General features: G+C 40.1%; 1 protein-coding gene across 2 annotated transcripts; it reads left to right on the forward strand.

The window, feature by feature from the left end:
* Positions 1-1,931: 1,931 nt before the first annotated feature.
* On the forward strand, positions 1,932-18,708 carry hccsb (holocytochrome c synthase b). Of its 2 annotated transcripts, XM_078560825.1 has the most exons (6): positions 1,932-2,071; positions 2,585-2,742; positions 4,095-4,243; positions 6,230-6,349; positions 13,669-13,755; positions 17,373-18,708. In XM_078560825.1, exons 1-6 carry the CDS (start codon positions 1,960-1,962, stop codon positions 17,572-17,574), a joined length of 828 nt encoding a protein of 275 aa, XP_078416951.1. In that variant the 5' UTR covers positions 1,932-1,959; the 3' UTR covers positions 17,575-18,708. The 2 variants fall into 2 exon arrangements, with proteins under 2 accessions (XP_078416951.1, XP_078416952.1); XM_078560826.1 differs by lacking the exon at positions 13,669-13,755.
* Positions 18,709-20,811: the final 2,103 nt, after the last annotated feature.

Raw genomic sequence — 20,811 nt, forward strand, 5'->3', positions numbered from 1 at the left:
CTTTTAGATGGGACTCAAAACCATGGCCGTGTCTGCCCTTTCAGGTGGATGTGAAAGATTCCTTGGCGCTATTTTGAAAAAGAGCTGGGGAGAGATCTGCAGTGTCCTAGTGAATATTTATCCCTCGGTCAACTTCACAAGAACATGACCTCCTGTGTTTTCTACATCCTAACAGTGATTACACTTCAAAAGTAACTCATCTGCTGTAAAAGAATATCCTGAGGTCGTGAAAAGCGTGATATAACTGTAAGTCTTTCCTTCCTTTACTGCAGCTGTGTATGACCACGACACCTTTAAGGATAATTAGTATGCACCTTGTCATGCTGGCAAGCAGGGGTAATTCACACTGACCCCGGTCCTGGAGCTGGGCTTTGTTGACGACATGAAGTGGGCGTGGCCGGAGAACAGGAAGTGACGTAAATGGGAAGCGGTCTATCGGCGGCGCGGGGGGTTGTGGGAGTTAACCTTGAGCAGAGAATTCGAGAAGCCGGAGGAGGAGGTAAGGCCGGGATTGTCAGGGGGCTCTGTCGCTATCTCACACCCCCCCCCGTCTCTCTCTTCCCCCCCCCGCCGCTGTCTCGTCTCTCTCTCTTCCCCCCCCACCCCGCCGTCTCGTCTCGCCCCTCTCCCGCCCCCCCCGTCTCGTCTCGCCCCTCTATATGTTTAGAGATCACACACTCCCCTCATTTACAACATCAGCACCAAGACTGCAATTTGATTATTGAAGCATGTTATGCTTTTTCTGTCAATGATGCTGTCACAAATGCAAATAGTTGTATGCAATAGGTTGAGTATAAGTATTCTTGATGCCTGGAGAATATAAATTTTAATCATGGCCAACGTTTACTGGAGGAATTAAGTTCATGACTTAGAACTTTTGCGTTTTTACTATTTACAATGGTCAGTGTAGCAATGTAATTGCCAGTTGGTATGTGATAACTGAAATCTTCCCATTGATCATGATTATGTAAGAAGGAATTTGCATTTATCTAGCACCTTTTCTATGTCTCAGAGCACTTTACGCTTGAAATGTACATCAGTCGCTGTAATCAGCATTGTAATGTCAGCAGATGTGTTCCTAGCTTCTAGCAAGATCCTGTGGTGTGATAACTGACTGGCTAATCGTTTTTACTGGTATTGATTAAAGGATAAATGTTGGCCAGGACCCTGAGAGAACTCCCCATCTCTTCAAATACTTGCATAGAGTATTTTATGCCCACTTGAGTGGACAAACAGGGGCTCAGTTTAGCACCTTATTGGGAAAATGACACCTTGAACAGTGCATTCCCTCACTACTGCACTGTGGTGTTTGTTAAGATTACATGCTCAAATCTAAAATGGGGCTTGAACCCAAAGCCTTCAAACACAGGATAGAGACAAAAACAGAATTACCTGGAAAAACTCAGCGGGTCATGAAGACTCGAAACGTTGACTGATTTCTTCTCCACCGATGCTGCCAGACCTGCTGAGTTTTTCCAGGTAATTCTGTTTTTGTTTTGGATTTCCAGCATCCGCAGTAGCTTTTAGCTTTTTGTTTTTATCACAAGATAGAGACATACCACTGAGTGAAGGCTGACAGTTTAACTATCTGATTGTGGTAGAGATAATTATTTACCATCATGGAAACTGGGTTTTTTCATTCAATAAGTGAAAATAAATTCTTGTGTGCCTGCATATTTAAGTATGGAAATTGTTTAAAAAAAATTTTTGCAAGAGTCTTGTTAGGTTGATTTTTCTCTTAATCACATATTGATTTAAAAGAACAAGTAGTCTGCTTTGTATGTTATTAATTATAACCAATGTGTTGGGTAAATACTGACATTTTGATGTTTTAAACATTTATAATACTGCAGAGCTCACATTGCATTCAGCTTATGGTAGGATTGTTGCTTGTTCTCTAAGTTTAAAGGACTTACCATGTTCCACAGCAGTTACTTGAGGCCTTAAGTCATTCAAAGAATGGGAGTATCCACATCAGCGCTACCTAACAATGCGCAAACAGCTTCAGCTACTGTTACGCCACAAGCAACATTACCGTCAGAATGTCCTATGCATCAAGCCAAGAAGGAAGGTAAACATTTTAAAAATGTTGGCGCCAGAATTTTTTTTACCTGAAGCTTCAAATATGTTGTGCCGCCAACTTGTAAAATTCTTTCTTGCAAACCGTTTTATGTTAAGCAAATTTTTGGAGACTCTTATCACTATTGACAAGTTTAAAATATACCTTGGATTTATTTTAGAGTCCCTTCAGAATGATGGCAACTTATTTAGTATATTAGAAAGTACTGGTATTGTCACTATATAGTTCTTCAGACATCTGTGATATTAGCATTATGCACAAACAAGTATTTTAAACTCATTGGCTTGGGCAATATGCTGTGAATATTAATGTTCAAATATTTAATACTTTTGTTACTTTGCTGCTTTCGTGATGCTTTTAACCTAACAAAGAAATGTAGCTTTTGTGCTCCAACACAAACAACAGAATTTCAAGGCTGTCATTGCACGACAGCATCGATACAGTTAATTGTAATGATTCACTGATTTGAATTGTTTGTTTTGTTTACAACCCGTGTTCCATCAGGTTGTCCAATGCATCAGGCAGCTGCAACAACTACCTCAATAGAGAATGCATCTTATCCTGTGCCTGCACATCAGGAGAAGGCATATGAATACGTGGAGTGTCCCATGAAAACAGCTAACAAACCGCAAACAGAAGATGATATTGACCCCAGTAATATGGTAAGTAAGACAGGATTTGTCTTAATCTTTCAAATGCTAATGTCTGTTTTTTCCACTTGTGATTTAGTGTTTCACTGCTACCCTTCCTTAGAGACACAGACTGAGGGGATAAAGAAAACCCTGGGGAAAATTTTCTCCCCCTTGGGCGGGCTTGGCAGGAGTAGGCGCGGGTGGGCGTGCAGCAGTTTGAAAGAGTGCAGAAATCTCCTTGAGGCACAGAGCTGCCTCAGGGAAATTACTTTGATTATGAAAACATTGAAAAAATTTTTTTTTAATTATTCAGACATGTCCCATCGTGTAACAGTGTCACATGAGTTGGGACATGTCAATGAATTTTAATAAAAAATTTTGTTAAACTTATAAACCCTCCATGAAACGTCGTCCCGCCCATGGAAAATGTGATGGCTGCCTGGGCTCTTCACCTGCCCACCAACCTTAAGGTTAGACGGGCAACCCTGGCAATGACTTTAATGAGGTGATTAATGGCCTTAACAGGCCTTTTACAGTTTGGCGGGGGCGCAGCCACTTCTGGTGCGCGCCTGCCAAACTGAAGATTGGAATGATGTGCGGTGACATTGGGATGCATGCCCTGCCCCCACACGCCGACCAGAAGATTCTGTCCCCTGTGTCAAGAAGCCACAAAGGCACAAATAATGTCAAATTATTCTGTACACAGCCACACATCCTGATTTTTTTATTTCATAACTTAATACATTCTGATTCAGCAACATTTTATTGTGTTCAGTAACACAGGGCAAAAAATGACTTGCTAATTATTTTAAAAACCTTATGGAGTAAGGTGAATGTCTTGAGTAGACTATAATATGTTGTTTTTCAACAAAATGTGATGCTTTAATTCTTCTCTTTATATGCTTGTGATAATTGTTGATTGGTTGAGCAGTTGAAGTGTGGCACATCAAAGATGTTGCGTAGTGACAATTTTATTACTGAATCCAACGTATTACACCTTCTAATAAATTATTTCTGCTATGCCTTTCTTGTAAAGAAGTAATAGAAATCTTACCACATGTTACAGGGAATGTAGGTAGACTGCATAGCTTAGCTGTACCAGAGGAGAATTTTTCTGGGGAACATAAATTTTACTTCAGCTGAAATTAGCATTAGAACAGTGAATGTGGATGGTGGTTTCAAATTTTGAGTTTTGTATTTTCTTAAGATTCAGTGTTGTGAAATCAATTCTGTTCAATGGGAGCTGTGTTTACCTTTTTTGTCTTTAGGAAAAGCTATATGATATCTTTGTAATTTTTTGGGGGTACAGGGAGGATGAGGTGGGGAGGGGGTGGGGAAGTTAGTAATTGTATGCATAAGATCCTTATCACTTTGTTTTGTAGATGCCACCACCTAATCAGAAGCCATCACCAGATCAGCCATTTCCACTTTCTGTAGCCAGAGAGGAGTCTTCCATTCCTAGGACTTTTTCAGACAAGCATTGGGTATATCCTTCTGAGCAGATGTTTTGGAATGCAATGGTCAGGAAAGGGTAAGCAGACAAAGGTTTATTATTACATAGTTGCTAATAGTATACCCGTTGGTGTTTTTTGAGAATGTTACTAACAGAATAGGTAAGGAGGAACTGGTGGATGTGGTGTATTTGGATTTTCAGAAGGCTTTTGAAAAGGCCCCACACAGGAGGTTAGTAAACACAATTAGAGCACATGGGATTGGGGTTAATATACTGGCATGGATTTAGGATTGGTTAACAGACAGAAAACAGAGTAGGAATAAACGTCATTCTCAGGTTGGTAGGCTGTGACTAGTGGGTACTACAAGAATCAGTACTTGGGGCCCCAGCTGTTCACAATCTATATCATTGATTTGGATGTGGGAACCAAATGTAATATTTCCAAGTTTGTGGATGACACAAAACTAGATGGGAATATGATTTGAGAGGATGATGCAAAGAGGCTTCAATGGGATTTTGACAGGCTTAATGAGAGGTGGAATATAATGTGGATAAGTGTGAGGTTATCCACTGATAGGAAGAATTGAGGTGCAGAGCATTTCTTAATTGGTAAGAGACTGGGAAGTGTTGATGTCCAAAGGGACCTGGGTGTCCTTGTTCATAAATCACTGAAAGCTAAGCTGCAGATGCACAAGCAATTAGGAAGTCAGTTGGTCCGTTGGCCTTTATTGCAAGAGGATTTGAGTGCAGGAGTAAAGATGTCTTGCTTCAATTGTATAGAGCCTTGGTTAGACTGCACCTGGAGCACTATGTACAGTTCGGTCTCCTAACCTAAGGAAGGATATACTTGACCTAGAGGGAGTTCAGTGGAGGTTCACCAGACTAATTCCTGGGATGGCTGTCCTTTGAGGAGAGATTAAGGAGACTAAAGAATACAGAGCCAGAGTTTAGAAGAATGAGGTGTGATCTCTGCAAATAACAAAATTCTTAAGGGGCCAAATAGGGTAAATGCAGAAAGGATGCTTCCTTTGACTGGGGGAGCCTAGAACCAGGAGACATAGCCTCAGAAAAAGGAGTAGGCCATTTAGGACTGAGGAGGAATTTCTTCACTCGGGGAGTGGTGAATCTTGGGATTCTCTACCCCGGAAGGCTGTGGAAGCTCAATCATTATGTTCAAGCTGGAGATCAATAGATTTCTAGATACTAATGACATCCAAGGATAGGGGGATAGTGCAGGGAAATAGCATTGAGGTTGATGACCACCATGCTCTAATGAGCAGAAGCAGGCTCAGGGCTGAATGGCCTATTTTTGTTCCTATGGAGGGAATGGTTATGGAGCTTGAATATCAGATTCCATTACTACTGTCAGCCATGGGTTAAGCAAAGGAATGCCACTTGGCAATCTGGTGCTTGCAGGTTAAATTCTGATTCTGTCTGTAGTCTGAATCACGCAGCTACACTTGTGTAGATACACTTGAAAACAAAATTGTAGTTTCTGTGAAGAACTCGAAGGGAAGGGAATGCAGATGGAAGAATTAAAACTGACGGTATGGGGAAACCAGCAAAATTCCTGTTCCTAATTGCCCTCCAGTTACCTCGTATAGGGGTGGGATGTGAAGTCTTAGCTGGGCTCAGCTCTGATGCCTCCGTGGGTAAAAGTCTCTTGACACTCATTGTCTATCCTCTCACAGTGGCAAGTGGAGATTGCTGACACAGAGAGCCATACCCCAGCAAGACCTCCAGAGAGGAAAGGCAGATTTTAAAAATAGAATATAGAAATATGAGCTTAAACCCTATGATGGTAGAACTGTATGTTGTCAATAAATGAAAATGGTTTTCTTTATCCCACTACAGAGTGCCTAGTATTCATCATTGACGTAGTGCTATCTTCTGGTTATTAAGTGTTGAATATGAAAAGGGCCACAGTTTTATATTCTATAATTCAACATTCATTTCATTCGCTATAATTTTGTGTTTTGCTGAAGAAAATGGATTATTTTAACAGTGACGAAGCATTCAGTGCCTTGGTTTAAAATTATATTCCATTCTGTAATTATTTTACAGGTGGCGCTGGCGGAATGAAGATGTTACAGCTAATGATATGTCAAACATTATTAAGATCCATAATCAGAACAATGAACAGGCCTGGAATGAAATACTCAAGTGGGAAGCACTCCATGCCAAGTTAGTTCATAGTTCATAATGGATGCATTTATTGAGCAGCACAGTGGAAGCTGTCTGTTGCTGGGGTTATGAAATGAAATTGACATTGTAGTGTATCAAGCTCTGATTTATTGCATTACTGTTTCACTTAACTAAAATGAAAACTTGGAAGGCTAAATATCCACCATTCTCAGAAGGTTTGCGGTCTTTTTGGTTCTGAAAGTACATATCAGTTTGCGTGTTAGTTATTTCCATTTGCCTGTAATAAGACTTCTATTTTTTAGTTTGAAGCATCAATGCAGGGAACTTAAAAGGAAATGATACGGATTTTATTTTGTGGGCAAGAACTTGGTGATACTGATGGTAGTACAGTGGAGGCCACGTAAGTGAATTTCCCACTTAACATAACTAGGAGCTGGAGAAAGCCATTTGGCCCTTTTGAGTCTCCTGCACCATTTGATAAGATGACAGCTGATCTTGTACCTCAACTCCACTTTCCTGCACTGTCCCCATAGTCCTTAATTCCCTCAGTACTCAAAAATGTATCTCAATGACTGAGTATCCACAGCCCTCTAGGATAGACCATTCTGATTTGCAACTCTGAAGAAGTTTCTCCTTATCTTGGTTCTAAAGGGCTGTCCCTTTATTCTGAGACTGTAACCCCATGTTCTAGATTCCCTGTTGTTGTGGTACTCTCGGGTCTGAGGAATTCAAACAAGCAAAGATTTTTATTTCAGCATACGCAAGGGAGAAGATCTCAGTCACCCAAGGAACTTCTCAATGATACAGTTTACAGCACATATTCATAGTTCTTAGCGTTCTTCTTTCAGTAGAATGTTTTGTGACAGTCATTAATCCTTAACCCTACTATTCCATCAGTGACCTGGATCATGCAGGCCCAGCAGATGTTCCCATTATCTCAACTTTCAGCCTTGTGTCTGCTAATTTCCATGGTGACTCAACCATCTTTGCTGGTATTCGGTTCCCCTTTGCTTCCTATACATAGCAATGAATAGTATGTTCATACAGGCTGTTAAGGCTGTTATTGCTAGCTGCTGAGCCAGCATCCCCAGAGCCACCTTTGATGAAGTATCCGATTATGCCTAAGAAAGGAACCCTCATAACTATAGTGCTTATTTTAAGATTAATAGAGCATTTTAATATTAACCCTACTAATATAAGATCCCTTGTCCCCACTTCACCCATCCAGTGAAAGTATTTTCACAGCAGAGACCCTGTCAAGTCCTTTAAGTCTTTTATATGTTTTAATTAGATCACCTGACATTCTTTTAAACTCCAGGAAATATAGGCCTAGTCTACTTAGCCTCTCCTCATAGGACAATCCATTCAGCCTAGAAAAAGTCTAGTGAACCTTTGTTGCACTCCTCCTACGGCAAGTCTGTCTTTCCTTGGGTAAGGGGACCAAAATTTTACACTGCTCTAGGTGTGGCCTCACCAATGCCCTGTATGATTGTACTAAGGTTTATTTAATTTCACACTTTATCACATCTTCCATGTTCTTTCCCACTCACCCAACCTGTCTATATCCATCTGCATCACCTTTTTGTCCGCCTTACTGATAACTTTCTCACCCAACTTTGTATTGTCAGCAAACTTGGATATATTACGCTCAGTCCCCTCATGCAAGTCATTGATATAGGTTATAAATAGTTGACGCCCAAGTACTGATGCTGCAGTACCCTGCTAGTTACAGGCTGCCAACTGAAAATATCCTGTTTATTCCTACTCTGTTTTTTGTCTGTTAACCAATCCTCAATTCTATCATGGTCACTCTTCCCTACGGGCCCCTTTACTACAAAGTTATTAATTAATCATTCCTCATTGCGCAATGCTGGTTCTAAAATAGTCTGTCCCTTAGTTGGCTCCTTGACGTACTGATCTCAAATTAACTTGTGTACATTCCATGAAATTGTCCTCCACACTATTACTGCAAATCTGGTTTGCCCGGCCTATATGAAGATTAAAGTTCCCCATGCTTACTGTATTACTCTTGTTACATGTGACTCTAATTTCCTGGTTTACAATCTGCCCTATTACAACTGTTGTTAGCGAGCCTATAAATACCCCCACCAATGTTTTCTGCCCCTTGCTGTTTCTAAGCGTCACCCAAACTCATTATAATTAATTCTCTGAGCTTAAAATCCTTTCTCTCTACTGCCTTTATCACATCCTTCATTATCAGGGCTACCCCTTCTACTTTTTTCCTTTTGCCTATCTCTTCTAAAAATTAAACATATTGGAATATTTAGTTCCCAACCTTAGTCACCCTGCAAACATGTCTTTGGAATGACTGTTGGATCAAACCTATTAATTTCTATTGATGCTTTAACTCAACTAATATGTTGCAAATGCTTCGTGCATTCAGAAATAGTGCTTTTAGCTTTGACTTTTTACTAATTTTCCCTGACGTCCCCTTCATCACTCATGCCCTATACCTTTCTTACTCTGTCTATTCCTGGCCAGCCTACTTAATTTTACCCAAAATGCTGCTCTGCTCTAGAACCTTGACATTTCCCTTGCTGCTTTGTGAGAATTCTCTGCTTAGAAATTCTTTCATATGATTTCCTCTGTTTTCCAGATATTTAAGTGAACTAAAATATTACCATCTGGAATTCAATTAAGCCATTGAACCCTGTTTGGAAGCTACAATCTTGGCGGTGACTGAAATTGGTTTTCAACATTGCAACTGACTGACCAGTCAACTATGTTCTGCAGGCACGCATTCATCACACACTTGATTTATTCATCGTGCTCTGTGCTTGCTCTTTTCGAACTGCCCAGGTACACTTTAGTCAGCTGTGATGTTGAAAACTTCTGGCTTAAAATAGCATCATAATAGAAGCAATGAAAAATGGGAAGAATATGGTCTTAATCTATTTTTGCTGACAAATGTTTTACTTAAATGGGTGTAATAGTTTGTTAAATGCCTTTGCAATGTTTGCAACTTTGGTCGTGTCAAAACCATAAATACTTAGAAATTTAGTACTGCAGCCATTTGTAATACCCATTGCGAAATATACTGTTACCTATTATTGGGTCATAAGAATGTAAATAAAGGAGCAGGAGTAGACCATTCAATCCTTCAGGTGTGCTCCACCATTCATTATCATCGTAGTTGATCATCTACCTCAACTTCACTTTCCTGCACTAATTCCAACATCCTTTAATTCCCTTAATATCTAAAAATGTGATATATCTCTCTCTTTAATATACTTAGTGACTGAACATCCACAGCTCTCTGGGTCAGAAAATTCCAAAGACCCACAGCTCTGTGAAGAAATTTCTCTTCATCTCTGTCCTAAATGGCTGATCCCCTCATTCTAAGATTGAGCCCGATTTCTAGACTCCCCAACCAGGGGAAGCATACCCTCACCATCCATTCTATCAAGCCGCGAAAGAATTCTGTGTATTTTGATGAGGTCACTTTCTACCCTTCCACATTTGGGGAATATAAGATTAGTCTGCTGAATCTCTCTCAAAAGAATAATCCCCTCATCCCTTTAATTAGTTTAGTGAACCTTTGTTGCACTCCCTCTAAGGGAAGCACCCTACCTAAGGAAAAGAGACCAAAATTGTACACAGGCTGCAGGTATGGTCTCACCCAGGTCCATTATAATTGTATTAAGATTTCTTCACTCAGTCTTTATTACAAAGGGATTGGAGTATACCATACCAGTTGCTTTTCTAATTGTTTGCTTGTACTCGCATGTTAACTTTCTGTGATTCATGAACAAGAATACGCAGGTCCCTCTGAGTACCAACATTTCCTAGTTTCTCACCATTTGAAAGATATTCTACTTTTCTAAAGTAAAACACAAATGCTGAAAACATTCAACAGACCTGGTTGCATTGTGAGGAGAGAAACAAGAGTTAATGTTTCAGGTCTGTGACTTTTCATCCAAACTCTGCTTTTTCTATTTTTCCTACCAAAGTGGATAACTTCACACTTCCCCATATTGTGTTCCATTTGCCAAGTTCTTGCCCATTCGTTTAACCTGTCTATCTCACTTGTAACAATAGTTCACATCTATTACAATGCAATCAGCAGTTTAAAAACACATGGGTTGGGACAGACTTAACAGCCTGTGTAAACAGATTTTCTTGCATATAGTCAACATGATTTAAATCGTGCTAGACCTGGTGATAATATCCCAATATCAAGTTCATTTCCATTTATTCACTTAATATGCAACTTCTAAGGTATATAATTTTGTTAGATTGGATTTTTGTTGTTGAATCTATTTTTTAAATATTTATCAATAATTGCTTGCTTTCATATCTTAGATTATTTTGTAGTCAGTATGTATAACGGTTTCTTTTTGGATTAAATTGCTGAATATTTAAGAGTTAAGTACTGTGGATGCTGGAGATGTGAGATGTTAATGCTGGAAATACATGCTCAGCAGATCTCGCACCATCTGTGAAGAGAGAAAGCTGAAAGTTTCAGGTCAATGACGTTTTGGCAGAACTCAGCAGTTCACCAGCCTGAAAGGTTAACTCTGTTTCTCTCTTCACAGTTGCTGCAAGACTTGCTGAGTATTTCCAGCGTTTTCTGTTTCCAATTGCGGAATATTTAACTTTCTGGAAAATGAAAAGGAGTTTGTTAATCCAGTCTGCACTCGGATATTGCCCACACCTTTGGGGAATGTTTGTGTTTACATTACCATTTGTAGTTTTAAAAAATTTTAATCCAGCTAACTTTCATCTATAAAAATATGAATAAAATATGTATATACATTCCATTTACTTAAAATCCTTATAGAAACAAACATCAGTACAATTTTAAAGTTTTTATTCATTCATGGGATGATGAAATTGCTGCCAAGGTAATTTATTGCCCATCTATAATTTTCCTCGAAGGTGATTGCGAGCTGCCTTGAACCACTGCAATCTTTCTGATGTAGGTAGACCCACAGTGTTAGGTGGGAGTTCCAAGCCTTTTAATCCAGTGATAGTGAAGGATTTCCAAGGCAGGATGGAATCTGACTTGGAGGGGAACTTGCAGGTGGTGTTCCCATGCACTTGCTGCCTTCATTCATCTAGGTGGTTGAAGTTGTGGGTTTGGAAGAAGTATTGTTGAGTTGTTGCAGTGCATCTTGTATATATTACATACTGCTGCCAGTGTGTGTCAGTGGTGGAAGGAGTGAATGTCAACATGGTGGATTGGGTGCCAATCAAGAGGGCTGCTTTGTCCCGAATGGTGTTGAACTTCTTGAACTGCACTCATCCAGGCAAGTGGAGGGTATTCCATTACAATGTTGACTTGTGCCTTGTTGATGGTGGACAGGTTTTGGGGAGCCAGGAGGTGAGTTACTCGCTTAGAATTCTGACCTGCTTTTGTAGCCACAGTATTTATGTGGCTAGTCCAGTTCAGTTTCTGGTCAATAGTAACCCCTCCCAGTATGTTGATTGGGGGATTCCGTGATAGTAATGCCATTGAATGTCGAGGGGAGATTGTTGGATGCTCTCTTGTTGGAGATAGTCATTGTGCAGCACTTGTGTGGTGTGAATGCTACTCGCCACTTATCATCCCAAGCCTGAATGGTGCCAAGGTCTTGCTGCAAATGGGCAAGGACTGCTTCAGTATCTGAGGAACTGCAAATGGTGCTGAACATCATGCAATCATCATCAAACATACCCACTTCTGACCTTATTATGTAGGGAGGTCTTTGATGAATCAGCTGAAGATGGTTGGGCCTAGGACACTACCCTGAGGAACTCCTGCATTGATATCCTGGGACTTAGATGATTGACCTCCAACAACCACAACCATCTTCCTTTGTGCGAGGTATGACTCTGACCAGTGCAGAAATCCCCCCCCCCACCCCGATTCCCATTGACTCCAGTTTTGCTAGGGCCCTTGATACCACACTCAGTCAAATGTTGCCTTGATGTCAAGGGCCGTGACCCTCACCTCACCTCCAGAGTTCAGCTCTTTTGTCCATGTTCGGACTAAGGCTGTAATGAGGCCAGGAGCTGAGTGGCCCTGGCGGAACCCAAACTGAACATCAGAGAGCAGGTTATTGCAGAGTAAGTGCTGCTTGATAGCACTGTCGGCGACACTTTCCATCACTTTGCTGATGATCGAGAGTAGACTGATGGGGCAATAATGGGTAGGGTTGGATTTGTCCTGCTTTTTGTGGACAGGACATACCTGGGCAGTATTCCACATTGCCAGGTAGATGCCAGCGTTGTAGCTGTACTGGAACAGCTTGGCTAAGGGTGCATTAGTTCTTGAGCACAAGCCTTCAGTCCTGTTGTTGGAATGTCGTCAGGGCCACCATCCTTTTGTAGTATCCAGTGCCTTCAGCCGTTTCTTGAAATCATGTGGAGTGAGTTGAATTGGCTGAAGACTGGCACCTGTGATGCTGGGGACGTCAGGAGGAGGCTGAGATGGATCATCCACTCATCTCTTGTGGCTGAAGATTGTTGTAAATGCATCAGCCTGCCTGGGCTCCCCCATCATTGAGGATGGGGATATTCGTGGACCCTCCTGTTGGTTGTTTCATTGTCCTCCACCATTCACAACTGGCTAGATTCTTTAAAATAAAAGCAAAATACTGCAGACGCTGGAAAACTGAAATAGAAACAGGAAATTCTGGAAGAACTCAGCTGGTCTGGCAGCATCTGTGGAGAGGGAAACAGAGTTAATGTTTCGAGTCCAATATGACTCCTTGGAAAAGAAGCCATATTGGACTCAACGTTAACTCTGTTTCTCTTTCCACAGATACTGACAGACCTGCTGCATTTTTCCATCACTTTGTTTTTATGTATGGTTAGATTCTCTTGGAGAAGGTCATTACAATGTCAAGACACTTGTGGCACAAACGTTCCTTGCTACTTATCAGCGCAAGCCTTTATGCATGCTGACAAAGACTGCTTCAGTATCTGAGAAGTTATGAGTGGGACTGTGCACTCTGCAATCATCAGTGAATGTCCCCACTTCTAATCTATAAATCTTGAAATTTTAGAGCAACTTTGCACTACTGGTCATTACTTGCATGGCTGAATTTGTGGAGCATTGCAACTCGGGTGGTGTCACATGGGGAGGAGTTCCAGTATTCTTTTGGTACTTGGTCATATCTTAAAATGTACTCCAGCCATTCTCTTTGTCTCCTTAAACTGTCAGGTGGTCTTTCTCAGAATCATAATTTCTTCATATTTTCCAATAAAACTTAAGGTTCAGAAAACATGAATTCAATCACACTGCTATATAATATTCTAAATAGTCAATGCATATAATAAAACTGTGGGAGCAATATTGGGCTTTAATGTCAATTTAGTTAAATTAAAAATATTTGGTATACTTTTGTTTTTAGGGAATGCCCCTGTGGGCCTTCGTTACTCCGCTTTGGGGGAAAAGCTAAGGAATATTCACCAAGAGCTCGGATTCGTTCTTTAATTGGGTATGTTATGAACTGTTCGTTGTGTTACTTAATGTAGTTAGATTGTGCAAGAAGTGGACACTTTTTTTAAAGTGTCAAATAGTCATAGATTGCATGATCTTTTTGAGGATGTAAATAAATTGTTTTTTGTTGTTTTCGGGAGAAATAAGACCTCTTTGGATGGATGTGTGTGTGTGTGTGTGTAAGAGAAGGCATGCAAGAGAACTTGGTAACCAACTGGTTTAAATTCTTCTGTGCTGCAGTATTGTTCAAAGTAAATTTTCTTGAATCCAGCCTAGTTGTACTGCCAGTTAAACTTGCTCAAATGCTGTCCCTAATCCTCATCAATGATACCATAGATTTGGCTGTTAACCTTTTAATCTGACTGTGGCACCTTCACTTTAATTAAACTTTGAGGTTAAGAATTCCCTTTTGAGGGTGAGGGAACATAAATCATTGTTTTACCATTGTTTGGGACATGTATGACCATTATAGAACAATCAACAATCTAATGTAATTACTTTTTATATTAAATGTGAGTGAGCTAAAGGTCAGGGAATCACCATGGGTACACCTGTACAGTTTATTTTCTGCCTTATTTCTTCTTTTCGATATGCAATGACTACCATCTGCTGGAATTTTGAAGCACTACATTAGGAAAAGGTTGCTGAAAACTTATTCACAGAACCGTGCTGAAGATAAATATTTGTTTTATTGCACTTTTAATACAGAAATGATTGCATATGTATATTTTTAAACTAATACAAATTTGCATTATCATTTTACTTGCATGTGAATTTCATATTTTTCAAGGACAATTTGCATTTGTATATTAACATAAAATCACAAGGCACTTCACAAATTAAAACAGGGAATTGAATACTGAACAACGGAAGGCTAGATTAGGGAAGTGAATAAAAACCTGGTTCAAGAGCTGGCCTTGAGAAGCTTTTTAAAAGGTGATAGAGGTGGAGAGATAGAGGGTTTAGGAACCGCGTTGTAGAGAATGGTGCCAAGCTGACTTGCTCCACCACATATGATTACTCACCAGTCCCTTCCCTTGAAGACAAGAATTATTTGTTCCCTAGTTTGCTTCATTTTCTCATTGAGATGTTGACTGACTCACCTTCCACCCATCCAACCTTGGATGGGTTGAGTCTGAGAAACTGGAGTTGAGGTAGATCAGCTAGATTCATATTGAATGATGGAGCAGACTGGCTCTCTATGGCCCATTCCTCCTCCTGCTCCTCTGAAGTTGTTTCGCATTAGCTGAAGGGTGGTGAGTACAGATCCAATGGTAGCTTTCACAGGGGAATTGGATAAACACTTGAAAATATTGCAGGTGTATGGGGGAAAAGCAGGGGAGTGCAGATAACTGGATTCCTCTTTGATGCAGCAGGTGCAGATGCACTGGGTTGAATGGCTTCCTGTGCTGTACTGTATGATATGGCATTATATTGGCATTAAAAAGTGTGTTAGTTGTATTAGCCCAGATTTTGTGGTAGTAATGATAGCAAAACTATCAACATTCGCTGTAACTTCTCCACTAAAACTGGCAGCAACTTCTGGAGTCCTCACATGCGCAGCTAAACATCCCGTAGTTGCTGTCTGTGATCCTACGCTTCTGCATAGGTTGCGCTGTTGAAGTTCCCGCAAACTGCAATCAATTAAAAATCACTGAACTGATGAGAACCATTTTATGTTATTAGTCTCACTAAAAATCCTTGAAAAAGTTGTCTAGCTGAATGAGGTGTGACTGGATTTTAACAGCGTGCCAGGTTCATGATTACTGTTGAACAGCTTCTGTAGCTCTTTTTTAAAAAAAAAACTAATTGTATATTTGTGGAATGTCAGGTAACTTGTTGCTAGATTCAAATTAGAAAGGGGAAATCCACACCACAGATTGCGAGATTTTTGTGGGCAGCTTTCTTCGAGCTGAGCAATGAGTGTTGTCATTTCACTGACAGCAAAATCTGGGCCTTTTATAAAATTAACCATCACATTCTAATGAGTGGCTGCAGTTTACAATTAATTTCATGTTGATTTACATACAATTAATAAAACATTGAATCAAATTGCAAAACTGGCTTAATTTCATCAGATGTGAAAAAAGAACAAATTCTGGCATCTAAAGATGTAATATGTCATTGAGAAGAAGTACCTAATCTATGACCCTACATGCCCTGAGACCACTTTTTTTATTTGTGGCCTTATGTGGCACTTTTTTTTCTTCAATGTCACACATTTGGTGGTTTGCAAAAGCCATCTTAGTGCTGCTTTTACAATGGTAACATTAAATCCACTAGTGACAGGCTGGTTAGCTCAGCTGGTGCTGCTCCTGGTATTTCCTCCTGCACTATTCATTGAACCAGGGTTGATCCCCTGGCTTGATGGTAATGGTAGAGTGGAGTTATGCCAGCCACGAGGTTCCAGATTGTGGTGCAGTACAACTCTGCTGCTGCTGATGGCCCACAGTGCCTCATGGATGCCCAGTCTCAAGTTGCTAGATCTGTATGAAATCTATCTCATTTAGCAGGGTGGTAGCGCCACACAACATGATGGAGGGCATCCTCCATGTGAAGATGGGACTTTGTCTCCATAAGGACTGTGCGGTGGTCACTCCTACTGATAGTGAAAATGAGAAGGCATTTTGTCGTTTATATTATTTTGTTTCTTTTCAGCATTATTTCTTGCTTTTCCACTTCTTCATAGAAAAAAACTTGCACAACCACCAGATGTATCAATGCGTTTTGAAGCTAATGAAGTATGTTTGAAGTAAAATCACAGTTGTAAAGTAGGAAAGGTGACAGCCAATTTGCATACAGCCAACTCCCACAAATATTATAATGATCAGATAGTGTGCGCGCGATGTTGATTGGGGATAATTATTGACCAGGACAGTGGGGATATCCCCCCCTACTCTTCAAAATATTGCCATGGGATTTTTACACCCACCTAAAGGGCAGACGGAGCCTCAGTTTAATGTCTCATCTGAAAAACAACAGCTCCAATAATGTAGCACGCCTTCAATTGTATACTGGAGTGTCAGCCTTTATTTTTGTGCTCAAGTCCTACCATCTACAAGATGCACTGCAGAAACTCACCAAGGCTTCTTAGCACCTTCCAAACCCACAACCGCTACCATCTAGAAGGACAAGGGCAGCAGACAGATGGGAACACCACCACCTGGAAGTTACCCTCCAAGCCATTCGCCACCCTGACTTGCAAATATATCACCGTTCCTTCACTGTCGCTGGGTCAAAATCCTGGAACTCCCTTCCCAACAGCACAGTGGATGTACCTACACCACATGGACTGCAGCGATTCAAGAAGGCAGCTCCCCATCACCTCCTCGAGGCAATTAGGGATGGGTAATAAATGCTGGCCTAGCCAACGAAGCCCACATCCCATAAATCCAATAAAAAAGAAACAAAAATAAATACTTTTGAGCTTAATGTTTTGAAGTAGCATACCATGAATTTAGTGTTTTATATTGAGGCTCCATGGCATGCAGGTAAGTGAGCCATTAAGACAGAGAACCTGGTCATCTTTGCTTGAGACAAAATTTAAATTGTAAAACTCTGCACGTATTTAATATTAGCTTGTGGGATCTCAATTGATTGTTTTAAAACTGCTAGGTATGAACTGCCCTTTGATCGACATGACTGGATTGTGAACCGTTGTGGAAGAGAAGTACGATATGTGATTGATTACTATGATGGAGGTGAGATTGACAAGTCAACGTACCAGTTCACCGCTCTAGATGTACGTCCTGCTCTGGATTCCTTTTCTGCAGTGTGGGACAGAATGAAAGTGGCATGGTGGCGCTGGACTTCATAAACTCTATTTGGATTGTAGCATTTATTGCACATGAGCCTGTGGATGTCATCTTTTAAATGTTTTAAACTTAAAACTGAATTATCTGTAAAGAACAACTGGACAAGCTGCAACCTGCACCTGCCATTGACCAGATACCACACCCTTAAAAGTTCTTAACTATTTAAAACAATTCTGATCATTTTCTGTGCATACGATTTGTCATATTTCCAGGCTTGATGTATGGCTTGTACGGCTTGTACTGTATGTTGTGTTGCATTCTATACATTTAGTTCTTGTAATTGCTTATGGAAATAATCAATCAAAATTCATTTATTTTGAAGACATTTATATTATATTTATATTGAAGACATAGTCCAGGGGAATTACTTTCGTGAGGCCTTACTCTTGATGCTTCAATGTATTAATTTCATAAAGTATTAAACTCGACTATATTTGTTTCAGAGTTTGAACAGCTTGATGGTATACTGGGATAATTGCAGCCTTTAGACTTTTCCTGTGCTTTCAATGCAGTAGTGCTTGAAAATTATGGTGCAATGCTATACGAGTCCTGTACTTTCTCTTGACTTTAGGACTGAGCAGCATCACTCTCAAATGAAGATTGGAATAGATTAATTATAGTAATTTTCCTGATGTATCAGAGAGCTGAACGAGTTCTGAAAAATAAAGATACAGCAGTAAAATTTTACATACATTAGTTTCTCTGTTAGAATGGGAAGTAAAAACTACTTTTGCTGGTCTTCCTTGATGTATTGTGCTTTTTCTTGGCATTCTCAGTATTTTCTTAATGACAGGCAACAGACTTGATACTATAAAATAGATTTTCCCATAACTTGCTTAACTACAGTGGATATTGTAGAGGTTTCAGAATGTGAGGGTTACTAGTCTGAACTAGCATATTAGTCAAAACCATAAGGTGACAACCAAAATTCTAATTTGTGTATTCCATACACCAATAGTCCATGTTAGCAAATCGGTCAAGGTTGCAGTTATGCTGAAGTTTTGACTTTTTTGTTTATTATTGCCCAAATTTATTTGCTGGGGAGATTCATGCTTTAGAAACGCTGGCATACCCTCATTATGAATTTCTGTAATAAATAAACTTGCACAGCTGAAATAAAATTATTCTTTTCTGAAGTATGGAAATAATTTTATCTGTATTCCCCATAAAAACTTTCAATGAACTCTTCCTGCAGTGTTTAAAGTTAAAGTACTAATCTTTAAGCATTATATTTGACTGAAGCATAGAATAAATGTTCTGGATACGAGCCTGAAACATGCAAATTTGTTGCGGCTGGCCTAATCCTTGACTGTTGCCTTCTGCCTAAGTGCTGTAGGCTGGGTATAGCATATGGAATTAATATTAGGCACATAGAAACTTTACCTATGTAGGATTTCTCAGCAGTTTGACTTGAAACACTTCCAAAGCATGCTTGAGTGCAATCAACTCCTGAAGTAAGTGTTGTGCAACTAATAGTGCACACAAACATCCTCTAGGGGGCCGATGACATTTTTTTTTGCATCTCATTGTCTCTAGAACTGTATTCTTTCACGGCCTGCTAAACATGCAGCCACATCTGAGCGCTTGCACTATGATATAAAAATTGCATGGTACACAGGTGCAGTCCCGCGTTCTGTCAGACTTATAACTTTGATTTCTGTCAAATTTGCATAGACTTTGAAAAAATCGTCTGTTATCCTTTACCTCTGTGATCCAGTTGTACAGCAATCCTGAAAAGGGACCCTGGGTTCCACTCTCTTTCCCCATAGCATGTAAACATTTCCCTTTTAAATATTTATCCAATTTCCTATAGATAGTTACGATAGAGTCTTCTCCCGCAATTACAGATTATATTAAGTTACTACTTTTTTAAAAACAAAAAAATCTGGTTCTTTTGCCAATTATATCTTGAGAGAATTTAGAAGGAATTTCTTTACATAGAGGGCTTTAGGAGGATGGAATTCTTTGCTGTAGGGACTGGTTGAGGTAACGACCACAGTGTCAATTATTGAAAATTGGATATGTTTTTGAAGCAAAGGAAGATACAAGTATATTGGGAGTACAGGCACGATTGAAAAGTCTCCAGTCAATGGGCGCGTGACTGCATAGAAATCTGGAATGTTACTGTGAAAAGAGCAAACATCAGGCACAACCAATGTTCTCTTTAAGGTGTAGGCTTGCACAGCAATCTTAAAGGGACTGTAGTGGAAGAAACAGGCCGCACACAGCAAAGAGAATTTAGAGGGAACATTGCCTCCCTAGCACAAGGTAATCAGCAGTTTCAGAAAATACATGAGTTGAGCCTTAAGGACTTGCAGGCAATTTAACTGGTGAAAAGGACGTGAGAGATGGAGAGACTGACCGTCTTAATAAAACTGTTTAGCCCTATAATAGGATTGTTTGGACTAAGAATTGTTAACTCTAGTAGGGGCTGCCATAGCAAAAACAGTTTTCCACTGGCTAGCTGTTTCTTTCTGTCAGCTTCTTGGGATGGATGGTGGAGAAAAAACACTTCTTTTGTGTACTCTGAGTATGACTGGCCTATCCTCATTATTCCAAGTGGAGATTTGTATTTGCTTCTAAGTAAACCAATGACATCAATGAGTTTTTATGAGCATAAATTTTCTCAATTATGGCTGGCTCCTCTTGACATCATGATGTAGTCATTTGCACACACTGGTAGTAAAGACATAAGGGCCCGGATTTTGTGGTGTAATTACGGTGAAACTGCCCGTGTTTGCCTTCATTTCCTAACTGAAACTTATGGAGTCCACATGTGCATTTGAATACAGTGTGATGAAATAGTATTAAATCCTGTATTTTTGGGACATTTCCTAACAAAGCATCCTCCAAAGTCTCTCCACTGTTATTCAGCTGGTTTGGGGGGGGGGGGGGGGGGACTGCGCTTGCCTGATAATTCTTCTTGATAAGATATGATAAGATAATTCTTATATAATTGTAGCCATCAGTTTTCTCATGTTGCTGAATTATCAGACAGTATATTCAACATCCAGTATTGGATGAACAAATTTCCTCCAATTAAATATTGGGACAATTCCACTAGAAACTCTGTTCCCTAGGAAGAGACTCCATCCCTCTCCCTGTTAGCTGTCTGCAGCTGAATCGGACAGTTTGCTACCTTGATGTCATATTTGACCTTATATTGGTGCCGTCACTAAGACTGCTTATTTCCACCTCTGTAACAATACTCAACTCCTCCACCAATCCTCCACTGGACG

The sequence above is a fragment of the Cetorhinus maximus genome, chromosome 17, assembly GCF_964194155.1.
Source record: "Cetorhinus maximus chromosome 17, sCetMax3.hap1.1, whole genome shotgun sequence".
Taxonomy (NCBI): Eukaryota; Metazoa; Chordata; class Chondrichthyes; order Lamniformes; family Cetorhinidae; genus Cetorhinus; species Cetorhinus maximus.

What these genes read in the sequence shown, in the direction of transcription:
- hccsb (XM_078560825.1), top strand. Translation starts at nt 1,960, where the DNA reads ATGGGAGTATCCACATCAGCGCTACCTAACAATGCGCAAACAGCTTCA. An exon ending in GCATCAAGCCAAGAAGGAAG is followed by an intron (nt 2,072 to 2,584) that starts GTAAACATTTTA and finishes GTGTTCCATCAG; the next exon opens with GTTGTCCAATGCATCAGGCA. An exon ending in CGGATTCGTTCTTTAATTGG is followed by an intron (nt 13,756 to 17,372) that starts GTATGTTATGAA and finishes TAAAACTGCTAG; the next exon opens with GTATGAACTGCCCTTTGATC.